The 12396-nt window shown below is 29.6% G+C and overlaps 8 protein-coding genes across 8 annotated transcripts; 6 read left to right on the forward strand and 2 right to left on the reverse strand.

Moving 5' to 3' along the window:
* Positions 1–248: 248 nt before the first annotated feature.
* TVAGG3_1055040 (GTPase protein) lies at positions 249–1107 on the forward strand (the record flags this gene model as incomplete). Its single annotated transcript, XM_001321114.1, has 1 exon — positions 361–984. The coding sequence occupies one exon, from the start codon at positions 361–363 to the stop codon at positions 982–984; it is 624 nt and encodes a 207-aa protein (XP_001321149.1).
* Positions 1108–1472: 365 nt separating this feature from the next.
* Positions 1473–2720, forward strand: TVAGG3_1055050 (phosphatidylinositol binding; the record flags this gene model as incomplete). The annotated part of the gene is made up of 1 exon (XM_001321115.1): positions 1489–1989. One exon carries the CDS (start codon positions 1489–1491, stop codon positions 1987–1989), a length of 501 nt encoding a protein of 166 aa, XP_001321150.1.
* Positions 2721–2898: 178 nt separating this feature from the next.
* TVAGG3_1055060 (phosphoprotein phosphatase protein) lies at positions 2899–4728 on the forward strand (the record flags this gene model as incomplete). The annotated part of the gene is made up of 1 exon (XM_001321116.2): positions 2942–4018. One exon carries the CDS (start codon positions 2942–2944, stop codon positions 4016–4018), a length of 1077 nt encoding a protein of 358 aa, XP_001321151.1.
* A 402-nt stretch (positions 4729–5130) lies between these two features.
* TVAGG3_1055070 (protein serine/threonine kinase protein) lies at positions 5131–6762 on the forward strand (the record flags this gene model as incomplete). The annotated part of the gene is made up of 1 exon (XM_001321117.2): positions 5514–6227. The coding sequence occupies one exon, from the start codon at positions 5514–5516 to the stop codon at positions 6225–6227; it is 714 nt and encodes a 237-aa protein (XP_001321152.1).
* A 550-nt stretch (positions 6763–7312) lies between these two features.
* On the forward strand, positions 7313–8576 carry TVAGG3_1055080 (protein serine/threonine kinase protein; the record flags this gene model as incomplete). The annotated part of the gene is made up of 1 exon (XM_001321118.1): positions 7324–8268. One exon carries the CDS (start codon positions 7324–7326, stop codon positions 8266–8268), a length of 945 nt encoding a protein of 314 aa, XP_001321153.1.
* A 2-nt stretch (positions 8577–8578) lies between these two features.
* TVAGG3_1055090 (uncharacterized protein) lies at positions 8579–9424 on the reverse strand (the record flags this gene model as incomplete). The annotated part of the gene is made up of 1 exon (XM_001321119.1): positions 8579–9424. One exon carries the CDS (start codon positions 9422–9424, stop codon positions 8579–8581), a length of 846 nt encoding a protein of 281 aa, XP_001321154.1.
* Positions 9425–9997: 573 nt separating this feature from the next.
* On the reverse strand, positions 9998–11513 carry TVAGG3_1055100 (acidPPc domain family; the record flags this gene model as incomplete). Its single annotated transcript, XM_001321120.1, has 1 exon — positions 10476–11396. The coding sequence occupies one exon, from the start codon at positions 11394–11396 to the stop codon at positions 10476–10478; it is 921 nt and encodes a 306-aa protein (XP_001321155.1).
* A 228-nt stretch (positions 11514–11741) lies between these two features.
* Positions 11742–12185, forward strand: TVAGG3_1055110 (protein of unknown function, DUF4108 family; the record flags this gene model as incomplete). Its single annotated transcript, XM_051255854.1, has 1 exon — positions 11742–12185. The coding sequence occupies one exon, from the start codon at positions 11742–11744 to the stop codon at positions 12183–12185; it is 444 nt and encodes a 147-aa protein (XP_051081428.1).
* Between the last annotated feature and the right edge of the window lie 211 nt (positions 12186–12396).

The raw sequence follows: 12396 nt of genomic DNA on the forward strand, positions 1-12396 counted from the left end.
AAATTTATCTCATAGTACCCACAGCACCGTCTTTTGTTTGTTTCGAAATGATAGTCTAACCGAATTTTAACTTTTATTGTTTTTCACGGCCAGTCTAAAGGAATTCCTTTGCTTTTATTCCCTGTTTGTTAATAATCTGAATTTTCGATCACAAAATTTTTTTTTCGCCGTTGAATTAAAAAATTATCAATTTAAAATCTATATCCATTCGTTCATTTTTATATTATAAAAAAATTATTTCAATTCAATTTTAATTGAATAGCTAGTGAATTTTTTACAATTCTTAAAACAGTTAACATTCATTAAATGTACTTAATTAACTTTTATCGCTTGAAAATGTAAATTGACAGATAAATCTGAATGGGTGAAACAGCTGTGAAGGTTGTTCTTCTTGGTAACTCAGCCGTCGGCAAAACTACCCTTGTTACGAGATGGACTGAAGATCGTTACGACGGAAGTTCCCAACCTACCATTGGTGCCGCATATAAAAGTGTAACATTAGAATTTGATGATGGTAAAACATATTCAATGAATATTTGGGATACAGCTGGCCAAGATGAATACAGAAGTACAACTTCAATTTATTGCAGAGATGCAAAAGCAGCCATGATCGTATTCGACTTAACCGATCGCTCATCTTTCGAAGCACTAGATAGTTGGATTAGCACTTTGTCTGAAAAGGTTGACGTTCCATTTGTAATCGTTGGTAATAAATCTGATATTGGAGATCGTAGAGCGATTTCTTTTGACGATGGAGCTGCGTTTGCTGAGAGGCACCAAGTTTCATATTTTGAAACAAGCGCTTTAACAAATTTCAATGTTGATGAAGCCTTCAATGAGCTTTCTAACGTTGCAATCAACTTTTTGAATAACGGCTCATCAGTACAAAAGGAAGAACCCCAAGAAGTTGCGAAATCAGAGAATCAGAAAGTTGATCTTACTAAGGATCAGAAAAAGAAGAAGAAATCTGACTGCTGTAAATAATTAATGTTACTTTTTCTTAAAATCGATCTCTAACTTACTGTAGATCTATTTCGATGATTTTTTTTTAACCTTCTTATTACAAATTGAGTTCTGATATAGTCCCATCCTATTGAATGAAACTATCTTAACCACAATGCAAAAATATGGGTTTTGAAAATATTTCAAAAATATAAGTTGAAAATTAGGGAAATTTTGCTTTCATAATATCAAATTTTAATCTTTGTATATATTTTCAGATTTTTTTTATAAGAAATATGATCTAAAATTTTTGTCAAATTGAACAGAATATTTTTATTAACAAAATAATACATTTATATAAATAATGAGAAGATAAAAATATTGATCTGACAAAAAGGTGACATAATAAAAGTCAAACAAAAAATATTTTTATTGTTCAAAATAATAATATAATGTAATTTAGACATGTTTAAAATTCAAAGAATTATTCAATTTCGGCATCTGCCACGGCTTTGACAATCTGCCAGACACTAGGATAAAATCAATATGCCTTTTAGAACTCTTATCAAAGCCAACAAATTATCCGGATGGAAATGTAAAGCATTGAAGAAGAGCAAGGCATTACCAGAATATTATGTAAGTGTCGAAAGCTGGAATTTCGATCAGCATTCTAACTGTGTCTTATACACAATAGAAGTCGGTGTTTTACTTAAAATCGAACAAGGAGAGTATGTTATGATCTTTACATTTGAGAAAAGGTATAGTCAACTCCGTTCAGTACACAAATCTTTAAGAAGAACATTTAATGATCCTCCGAACCTTCCGAAATTCCCTCCAAAGAAGATAATAGGTAATTTAGAACGCGAATTTGTTAATGAAAGGTATCAGCAGCTCCATGATTATTTTAGTACTATTCCTTTATTATTCAAAATAGAGCAAAATCAAGAATTTAAGCAATGCTTCAACTACCAAATGCTGTATGCAATGTGGCGAAGCGGAGTCGAAGCTTCAATCCACAATACATCGTTGCCATTTCAAGGGCTTTGATTCTCGATACAGCACATATTCACATATACTATTATATTAATTTATCCTCTCATTTGCATTTGTTCTCATTTATTCTTATATTTTTGTTTGTTTTATTTTAGTATCCAGTTATTTGATTGCTTTTAATTAGCAGTCTATCGGATTATGTTTGTAAATTATTTTGTTATTTTACTCTTTTCCTTTTGAAATTTTTTATCCTTACTGATTATTTTGTATTTTCTTCATTTTAACCATATAAAAATCCACCAAATAACTTTCTCAATTGAAGATTTAAGGGAAATTTTGAATTGGTTTGCATATTATTGAACAATCGAATCTCAGAGCTTTTATTCGAGCTATCTAATACATAGATTATAAACCCATTCGAAACCAAATATATTAATTTCGTGATATGGTAAAATACAAGCTAGATAACTAAGGATTCTTCAATTTCGCAGAATAAAAAAAAAGATATCAGTTGAGAGTGATATCATTTCAAAGAAGGGATTTTAATTGTATTGCATTATCAAAAATTGTTTTTAAATTGAGGTTCTTATATAAAATTTACAGACGAAATTAAATTTTGGTCAAAAAGGTGACATGCCTCAAAAGCTATAAAAATCATTGTTTAGCATCTATATAGGAAGTGAAGTACAATAGTTTAGAATTTAAAATTTCGGATGTTATGAAAATTGAATAATTAACATTTTATTAAGGACGATAGAATTAAAGGAAAATTGAATCTTAAATAACATACTCATTGTTGTAATTAATAAAAACAATAGTCATTTTGAATTCACGAATTGAATAGAATTATTGATAGCACAAACCCAATTGCTTCAATTTTATTGGGAGCGCTTTTAATTTTTCAATCAAATTAAAATTTATAATGCCGATTAGCATTCAAAATGTTCGTCTATTTAGATTAGCGAATTTTCAAATTCTGAAATGGCAAAATTCATAAAAATTGAAAATGCTACCCCGCAGCATCATTGATGCATACACGCCTTTAATTCATGATGACATTCTTCTTCAACAGATCCAAACAGGATCTTTAGAAATTCCCAAGCTTAAACAAGCAGATTTGATCAATTTAATTTCGCAAGTGACTGAAATTTTCAAAATGGAACAAACATTAATGTATCTAGAAGGTGATTATACAATTGTTGGAGACTTGCATGGTAATCTCCGCGATTTACTTCGGATTCTGGCTTACGCAGGAAATCCATTGTCATCTGGCTATATATTTCTCGGTGATTACGTCGATCGCGGTGAGTTTTCTATCGAAATTATAACTCTCCTTTTCAGTTTCAAATTGGCTTACCCTACAAAAGTTTTTCTTTTACGAGGAAATCATGAATTTGCAAGTCTCAACAAAGATTACGGCTTCAAGAAACAATGTTCTAAAGAATATGGCGATTACGTGTATGATTGCTTTAATGAAGCATTTGCATACCTTCCTCTGGCTGCAATTTTAAATAAACACTTTTTCTTAGTTCATGGTGGACTAGCTCCTAAACTCGAAAAAGTAGAACAAATATCACAAATGAAGCGACCAATCTTCTCAATGGATTTAGAAGGAAATGAAGGTAATGTTCTTACAGGTATGATGTGGTCTGATCCTTCAGAAGAAATATCATACTTCTCAGATAACATTCGTGGTGTTGGTTTTTACTATGGAGACCAAGCCGTTCAAGACTTTCTCGGAAGAAATAATTTGAAAGTAATTATTCGTGCTCACGAATGTGTTGATGGATTAAGACAAAAGTTCAATGGAAACGTTATAACAGTGTTTTCATCCTCTTGTTATAATAGCATTCTATTGAACACTTCCGGCATTTTGCAGATTACTAATTCGAACAAAATTAATAGCTATATTTTCAACGCAGTTGAGCAGTGGCATAAAAAGGAAATGAAATGGAAGAGTATTGAAGTCGACATAACAATTCCACTTTGTCAAAGGGTCATCAAACCAAGATCAACTACGTCAAGACCAAGATGTCGAAAGATTTCATGCCTCGTTAAGAACTATAAGCCTTTTATTATATAGAGGTTTCTTCGAATTATTGTACTTTTCAAAACAATATTTAGGATTTAGTCCTGGATCTAATATTAATGAAAAAGAAATGCTTGAATATACATTTTACTATCAGATATGCACAGTTCGTCTGAACTTTATTGATTTATATTAGTTGCTTTTAAGGCTGCTTAAACAACATGACTAGTTCTTGGATTACACATGAAAACTATGCGGCCTTATTCATTACTTCGATGAGTAACTTTAATTTTTATAATTAATTTTAATATATACATCGATTGTTTGTGATTGTTGTTATACTAAATAATTTTGTGTGTATTTATATATTCTATTACTTTTCAAATACTTGTTTCTGTTACTGTTGCATTTTATATGTGAAATATTTGATTTTATTAAAGTAAAAAGTGATGAATATTCAAAATAAGATATTTATACTAAATATATTGAGAATGGCATTTATAATTGATATTAAACTAACTATTCTAAACCATCTCAATTAGGTAAAGGCTTGGATATCAAGTTTGAACTAATTTAAATATTATTTGAGGACAATTACGATTTGAATCTGAAAATCATCTATTAAAATATAGTATAATAGATTCGACATACAAATTTATAAAACAATGAACATTTTTATAATTCATCTCCTACAGTTTGATTTTGGGCTTAAAGGAAATTATATTTGATATTAATGAATCTGGAATATTTAGTGTATTATAGATAGCTATTTTTTGAGAAAAAAATAAGATTAATTAAAATTCAAAATTGTTCATAGTTTCATATTATTAAAACAATATCTAAGTAGGTCGAATTTTTTAAGGAACTTTCAATTGATAAATGGTAGCACAACTCAAAATAAAATAAATTGAATGGGTCGACCATTTATTTTCTCTCAAAACGAAACGCTGATATGAAAAGTCAATACAAATTATTGAAAAGAAAATAAACTTTTATTTTAAGCAATTTAAATGCGCATGATAATATCAAACAATATTTTTTGCTCAACTGGAAAAAAATAAAAGTCAAATTCGATAGAAATATTCTCCATTACTAATTACTGTTGATATGGAATAAACACTCTTCTTAATTTTGTTAGAAGTAATCAAAATTTGGGTAGTAGTATTCAATTTCAATATTTAGAAAATAAAACACATTTAAATGGATGCATATTATATTTAGCTCACACACAATTCAAATGTAAATATTCTTTTTTAAATTTTCTATACTTTGTTTCAAAATTCATTTTACTTCGGTTTAAAAAGTATAAGTGAACGAGAAAGAAGCTGAATTCTTTGCAAAAGAAGGAATTGAGTTTACCAGAGTAATTGCAAATGGTGGATTCGGCGTCTTATACCTCGTTTTTTCAAGCCAATACCAGAGCTATTTTGCATTGAAGAAGATTCCTCAGAAGAAGTTCAACCAAGCCGAGATAGATTGCCTTAAAAGTCTTGATCAATGCAACATAGTTAATTTATACAAATATTACTTCTTCGAAGACTATGTATACATGTTAATGGAATATTGTCCTAATGATCTCTTCAATTTATTGAAAGGAAATACTAATGTTACAGAGGATCAAATGCTCAGATATATGCATGATATATTAATTGCTATTAAAGCTTGCCATGATCGCAATATCGCTCATAATGATATTAAACCATCCAATTTCTTGTTAGATAAATATGGTCGTATCAAAATGTGCGATTTTGGTCTCTCAAGAATGTACGATGAACACTGCATGAGTTCCTGCTATCGTGGAACAATGCTTTTCATGGCACCAGAACTTTTCAAGAAGTCACCATATAATCCATTAAAGGCCGATATTTGGTCAATCGGCATTACATTCTTCTATATAGCTACTAGATCATTCCCATTTTTTGCTGCTGATAAGCAGGTCTATATTAAATCCTTGAATTCGGGTATTTATCCACAGTTCATTGTACAGAATCCACAGTTAAGAGTCCTTATTCAGTCTTGTTTGCAAGTTAACCCAGAAGCGAGACCAACGATCGATGAACTCCTCCAAATGCCATATTTCGATTCTTATAATTCTTCGGCTTTCAGAATGAAAGAAGGAATCAGATTGGCATGCAGCCAGAATGCTCTTAATATGGCACCGTCCTATCAAAGATTAACTAAGTTATCTTCTGGACGTTGCTCATTAGTTCCAATCAGGAAACCAAATATGCGTAATATTGTTAATAAGAAAGCCACAATTTAATAAAGCTTGTATGTAATTTTTTCGGAAAAAATTAATTTTTCTTTAAATTCATATTTGCATGAAATGATATACTCCATTGTTTAAGTATTCTCTTGAGAAATATCACTAATTGAGAGTGATTACTTTTACTTAACTTTTTTATATGATTTCCTTTTAATTAATTCTCTATTGCATAACATATAAGGCAGTTGCTTCACAGACCGAGGTTTTAGAGGCATAAAATGGCGCAATTTTGTTTTATTATTGAATTTTTTTAAAAAACAATCATAGTATCTTGCGATAGCATAACATCCAACGAAATATCGATCTCCTATACTCAAATAATTTGATTCATGATATTCCAATTAATTTCAATCAATCTTAAAACTTTATTTATATTTAGTGCATGATTATATGATAGATAATAGAAAACATTGCGATATCAAGATTATTTTAATCGAATTTTGAAAAAATTACTTTTTGTTGTTTGTAATTTTGGAGCTCATACAATTTTGAATTGATTGTTAGCGTTATCTCAATTTTGGTAAGTATTCAAATTAAGTCCTCATTAAAACGTGTATTTTTAAATTAACATATAGAACAAGAATAATAGATTGTAAAATTTCAGATATAATTTTGAATGATTAATATCAATTATTATTGTATTCATATTTTCCATTCGATTGGTTAATTTTTTGTGTTGAAAACTCATTCAATTATTTTGGGTTCGCATACAAAGTCATATATTTTCTGAGTAACCGATACATTTTTCAATTTTTAAATATTTCATATAAGTTCATAATCATAGATAGACCACATTAATTATTATTTTTATAAAATAAAATTTTCACTCTTTATCCTTTCTCTTTCCTTTTAATTTTTCGATGTTCTCCATATCATTATTGCCTGAATTAAAAATAGATATTAACTTAAAAATTCTTGACCGTATCAAAGCAACAGCAATTCCAAATTGAATACGTTTTGATTTTTTTTCATCAATATTATCAAACTAATGTTATCAATAAATAATTTTGATTTTAAATTGTAACATTTTTCTTTACTACGATCTCAAAAAAATAAAACATTGAGATCTCTTTGAATTTCTCCAGAAATTCTTATGGATACTTTAGAGCTTGAGTTTCTTAAAAATAACAATATGACATTTCAAAGCGTCATAGCTAAGGGAGGTTTTGGGACAATCTACCTGGTATTTTCACTTCAATATCAACAATTTTTTGCATTAAAGAAAATTCCCGAGAACAGATTCAACAAAGCAGAAGTAGACTGCTTGATGGAAATTGACCACCCTAACATTATCTCACTGTACAAATATTACAAATTCCAAGAATATATTTACCTTCTTATGGAGTATTGCCCTTATGATCTCGAGACTCTTCTTAAGAAGGAATCCGAAATTTGCGAGGATCAGCTTAAAAGGTATTGTTACGGAATTCTCCAAGGTATTAAGGCTTGCCATGATCGAAACATTTCTCATTCAGACATCAAACCAAGTAACTTTTTAATTGATAAGTACGGAAGAATTAAAGTCTGTGACTTTGGTCTGTCAGTAATGCACTTTAATTGCGCTGATTGTCATTCATTCCGCGGTACTATCTATTTTATGGCTCCAGAAATTCTATGCAAGAAAGGATATGACTCAATAAAAGCTGATATCTGGTCACTCGGCATTACATTCTTCTACATGGCAACTCAAACCTTCCCATTTAATGGCGATGATCGAAAAGACATCATAAAGGAGGTTACTACTGGTATGTACCCCATTTCCAAGGTCGAGTCAGCAGCACTTAGACAGGTTATCACAAGCTGCCTACAAATTGATCCACTTGCTAGACCAACAGTGGATGATTTACTGAATATGCCATTTTTCGAATCAATTAAAAGAAATCGTCCTCATCGCGGAAACATTTCGATGGCTCATTCACTCAACCAATTGAATTACAAGCCATTAATATATGGATGCACTTCCAGATTAGATAGAGCTTCGTTAAACCCAATGCATATATTAATAACTAAGCCAAGAGTTAGCGATAAGAAACAATAATTTTATTCATTGTTTATTTTTTGTTGTTTTGTTTATCTGTTATATTTGATATAAAAATAAAGTCGATATTCTCTTAATCTTTCCTTTTACACCGAAATAATTTCAATCGTTTTTTTTTATTGCTTTCCACTTCCTGATGCTCATAGTTAAGGGACATCTCAATAACGCTACTAATTCAAATTTTAGCATTTAGTTAACAATTGCACATGTTTGACGTTCATTTCTGTAGATTGAATTAAAAATACAGTTTATTTGATTAAAAACTACATGATAAAAATCTTTATTATATATACAAGCATTCAATTTCCAATTATGCGTTTCGGATTTTCATTTTTCGTGTTGAACGATCTTTTTTATGTTGAAGAACATAATACTTTGCATCATGTGGTGTTGTTATTTCATTTCTGTGCTTTCTATAAAACTTTTCATAAAGCTCTTCTGTTTGCAGTTCCCTGCTTTCTGTGTCGGAATCATCTGATGAAATTGGCGAAAAGTTCAAGCGCGGAGGTGGGACATGCTTCTTTTTACTATTTTCGTTATTTGTCATAATTAATGTTAAAGAATCGTCAGAATTCAAACAATTTTTCGATTGATCGGATTCATGATTTGAATTTTCTTTGAAAGCTAGTGTTTCAAGAGGAAGGTTCTCATAATAAGGTATAGAAAGAGATAATTCATTGTCAAATCCAGAGTTATGATCACTTTCTTTAGATTTTAACTCTAAATGATCAATTTTTTGCTTATTTTGCTTCTTCTCTAAATTGGTATTGTCAAGATTAAATAACTCGAGCAAACTGTTCTTAGATTTAGGAGAAAAATTCTTTGCTTCTGGATAATTTATAAAACTACTTAGTTTCAACTGTGGTGCATCATAAATATGAGAACGAGAACGAGAAGTTCTCGATGCTTTTGGTGAATTTTTATTTTGAATCTCTAAGAAAGGGCTTTTCTCTTCATTATTTGAATTAAATTCGAGAACGGGTGATTTTTTGATTTCAATCTTTTGGATGTCATCATTTTTATGATCTGATGGTGAACTTTTCCCGTTTGATGATTTTGAACTTCTTGAAAAATGATCCAATTGTGAAATGTCAATTTTCTTCTCCAAAAGAGAATTCGAATCAGCAAGTATAATAGGATTTAATGATCGTATCATCCATTCATTAAGGAGATCTTTTAAGACTAAAGGACGAAGTTTTTTTCCTCACGATCTTTCCTCAAAAGATATTGGATTATGGTTAATCATCTTTAGGTTATCACCAAAAACGATAAATGACATCAATCCAAGGTACTTTTCGGAAGAAATAGGATTTTTAGATAATGATAAAACGGATAGAGATGGTTGAGGAGCTGCATGCTTGAAAGTACTAATATTATTTGAATCAAGAAATAGTTTCTTAAGTCCGTTTATTGTTTTCAGACCTTTAAACGAAGAAATATTATTATGTTGGAGCAAAATTGAAGAGCAATCAATTAAATGCTGATGCGATGGAATTTTGGAGAGGTTTTGTCCACGATAATCAACTTCCGAACATTCACTTTGTTGATGTCTCTTGTGAGAATTCATTTCAACCAATTGAAATTTCAGAATCTGACTTTTTTTTATCAAAACTTATCCAAAATTGACTCGGAAGTTTTACCGTACTTTTATTCCAAAGTTGAAAATTTTATTTCAGGATATTATTTTAAGGATTCAAAGAACAAATCATCTTATCACTTTTTGAGAACTGTTCAAATTTATTCGAATCAATAAAAATAAAAATAAATAACGTTTTGCGCCAATTTCGGCAAATGTAAATACATCGAATGGATTTATTTGGCCATAAATACATATTTGTTTGCCAAAAAAGTTGATATCAATAGATATCCTTTTATTCTTTCCTTGTTGGTAATCTAACTTAGCTCCAATACACTCATATACCTGAATCAACAAATGAGAATACTAGCTACGCGCTCCAAAAGCATTAAACCGTCCAATCAATTCATGTTTTCTCCAACAAAATACTCACATTGATGTATTATTACCTTAGACAATTTGGTTATTTCAATCAGAATGAATTCAAAGTGAATAATTTAAGAACCAACGCTTTTTAAATGAAATATTTAAAAAAACAATTATTTCCTGGAGAGAGTATAATATTGTTATTTTATTGAACAAAAGAAGTAGTATTTCAATGTTTAAATTTGATCTATAATTATTTTAAAAGTTACAAATTCGATTCAGCTGATGATGCAAAGCATGAACGAGCAATTGCTAGTATAGATCCTAAATCATGAATATCTGATGTGATATACTTTCTCAAAAATGAATCAGAGATGATCATCAGATAAAGTACAGCACTTTGAGCAAATAACATATAGCATGCATCATGAAATGGTTCCTTTTTAACGTGATTCATTTTATGAGCTATATCTCTAAAAATGGAACTTAAGAAAATTAAAGGAAAAACGAGAACACTTAAATTACGTTCTAGTCTAAATGCTGCTATAGGGATGCATCCACCGATAATTTTGGCTCCTCCTTTCCAAATAAAAACACTAAATGCTGCAAGACATATTATTAAGCTGCTTTCATCGTATAAATTTGCCATATAAACACATGCAAATCCAAATCCCATTCCAAATAAGCAGTCAGTAAGATAATGATTTGCAATAACTAAACGGTCAAATATGACAGCAATCATTAGTATAGTTTTGATTGGAGTAAAACTAGCGATAATTGAAGCTGCCATAACATGTCTACTTGGAAATGAAGAAGTTGTTGCACAGTCAGGAGAGTAAACACCTGCAAAACTCCCAGGTCGTCTTCTGATGAATGTGTTTTTGCCTAAGCTTGATAATAAAGCATATAGTACTGCTGATTTTGCAAAATGCCTCGCTTCCAAAGTTTTTCCAAGACCTAATAGAATGAGCGGCATGTATGACATAAGCTTTGATGAAGCAATGGCTGAAAATTTCTTATTAAAGAAGTCATATGTTTTTTGGATGAAAAATAATTTTTGCAAGATTATAATAAGAGGAAGTTCAATCTCGTTTAATATTTGCCAGAATCTACTTTCATGATATATAACGTTCTTTTGAAGGTCAGGATTTCTATTGGCAGGGAGCTCTGCTTCCTTTTTATTCATCGTCAAAATTTACTTCAGTAGTATATAATACGGGTTTTGTGACTTTTTTTGTAAACGTAAGAATTCATACAATATCGAGTGATTTTGTATCATTTTTTTTAACATATGAAGTAAAAAATGTATGATTCTTACGGTTTTTATTCTTACGTTTTTGAATAAATCGTGATTTAAAAAATTTTCAAAATTGTAAGACATTTACACTAAACCCATACATAATGAAATAAAAAAAATAAAAAAAATAAAAAAATAAACTTTAAAAATTCATGTCTTACATTTTTGAATAATTTATTTTTTTTAATTTGTATGAAAATGAGTGGATCAAGATTCGTAACCGTCAATCAATTAATGGATGCTCTTTCACCAATTCTTGAAAATGTTAAACAAGTAGATGTTTATTTCGATGATTATGTAGAAAGTTTATATTATAAAGGTAAGTTTAATATTAAACCTATTGCTTTTGCATTTGATAATAAATTAATTGAAAATGCAAAAATTTGGGAATTAATTCCAGATATTGAATATATAACAAATATTAATGATAAATGGTTTAAACAAATTCCAACCACAAAAGTTCTTTGTAAATTAATGATCAAAACTGAGGAAAAAGAATTTAACGGGTTTAAATATCATCCAAATAAAGTTTCAGAACTAGAAAATGAAAAACTTCAGAAAAAATTAAACGATAGACTTTCAAATGATCGTATTGAAAAAATAAATAAACTAGCAGAAGTTGCATTTAATAATGAAATATTTGATGAATATAACCTTGAACTCAGTGATGGACTTTAAGTCCTGGGCACTTTGTGCCTTGAGCTTTAAGGACACGGGCTCAACGAGTCATGATTTATGAAATCAATAATTTGATTTATTCGCTCTTCAATAATTTCTATTCTTTTTGTTAAATCATCAATTTTCATTAATGAGGTGATTCTTGATTGAGGAATAGATTTCAAACTAACCACTCCTTTTATTTTTGAAATTTTGAATCCATCAACTTTAA

The sequence above is a fragment of the Trichomonas vaginalis genome, chromosome I (assembly GCF_026262505.1).
Source record: "Trichomonas vaginalis G3 chromosome I, whole genome shotgun sequence".
Taxonomy (NCBI): Eukaryota; Parabasalia; order Trichomonadida; family Trichomonadidae; genus Trichomonas; species Trichomonas vaginalis.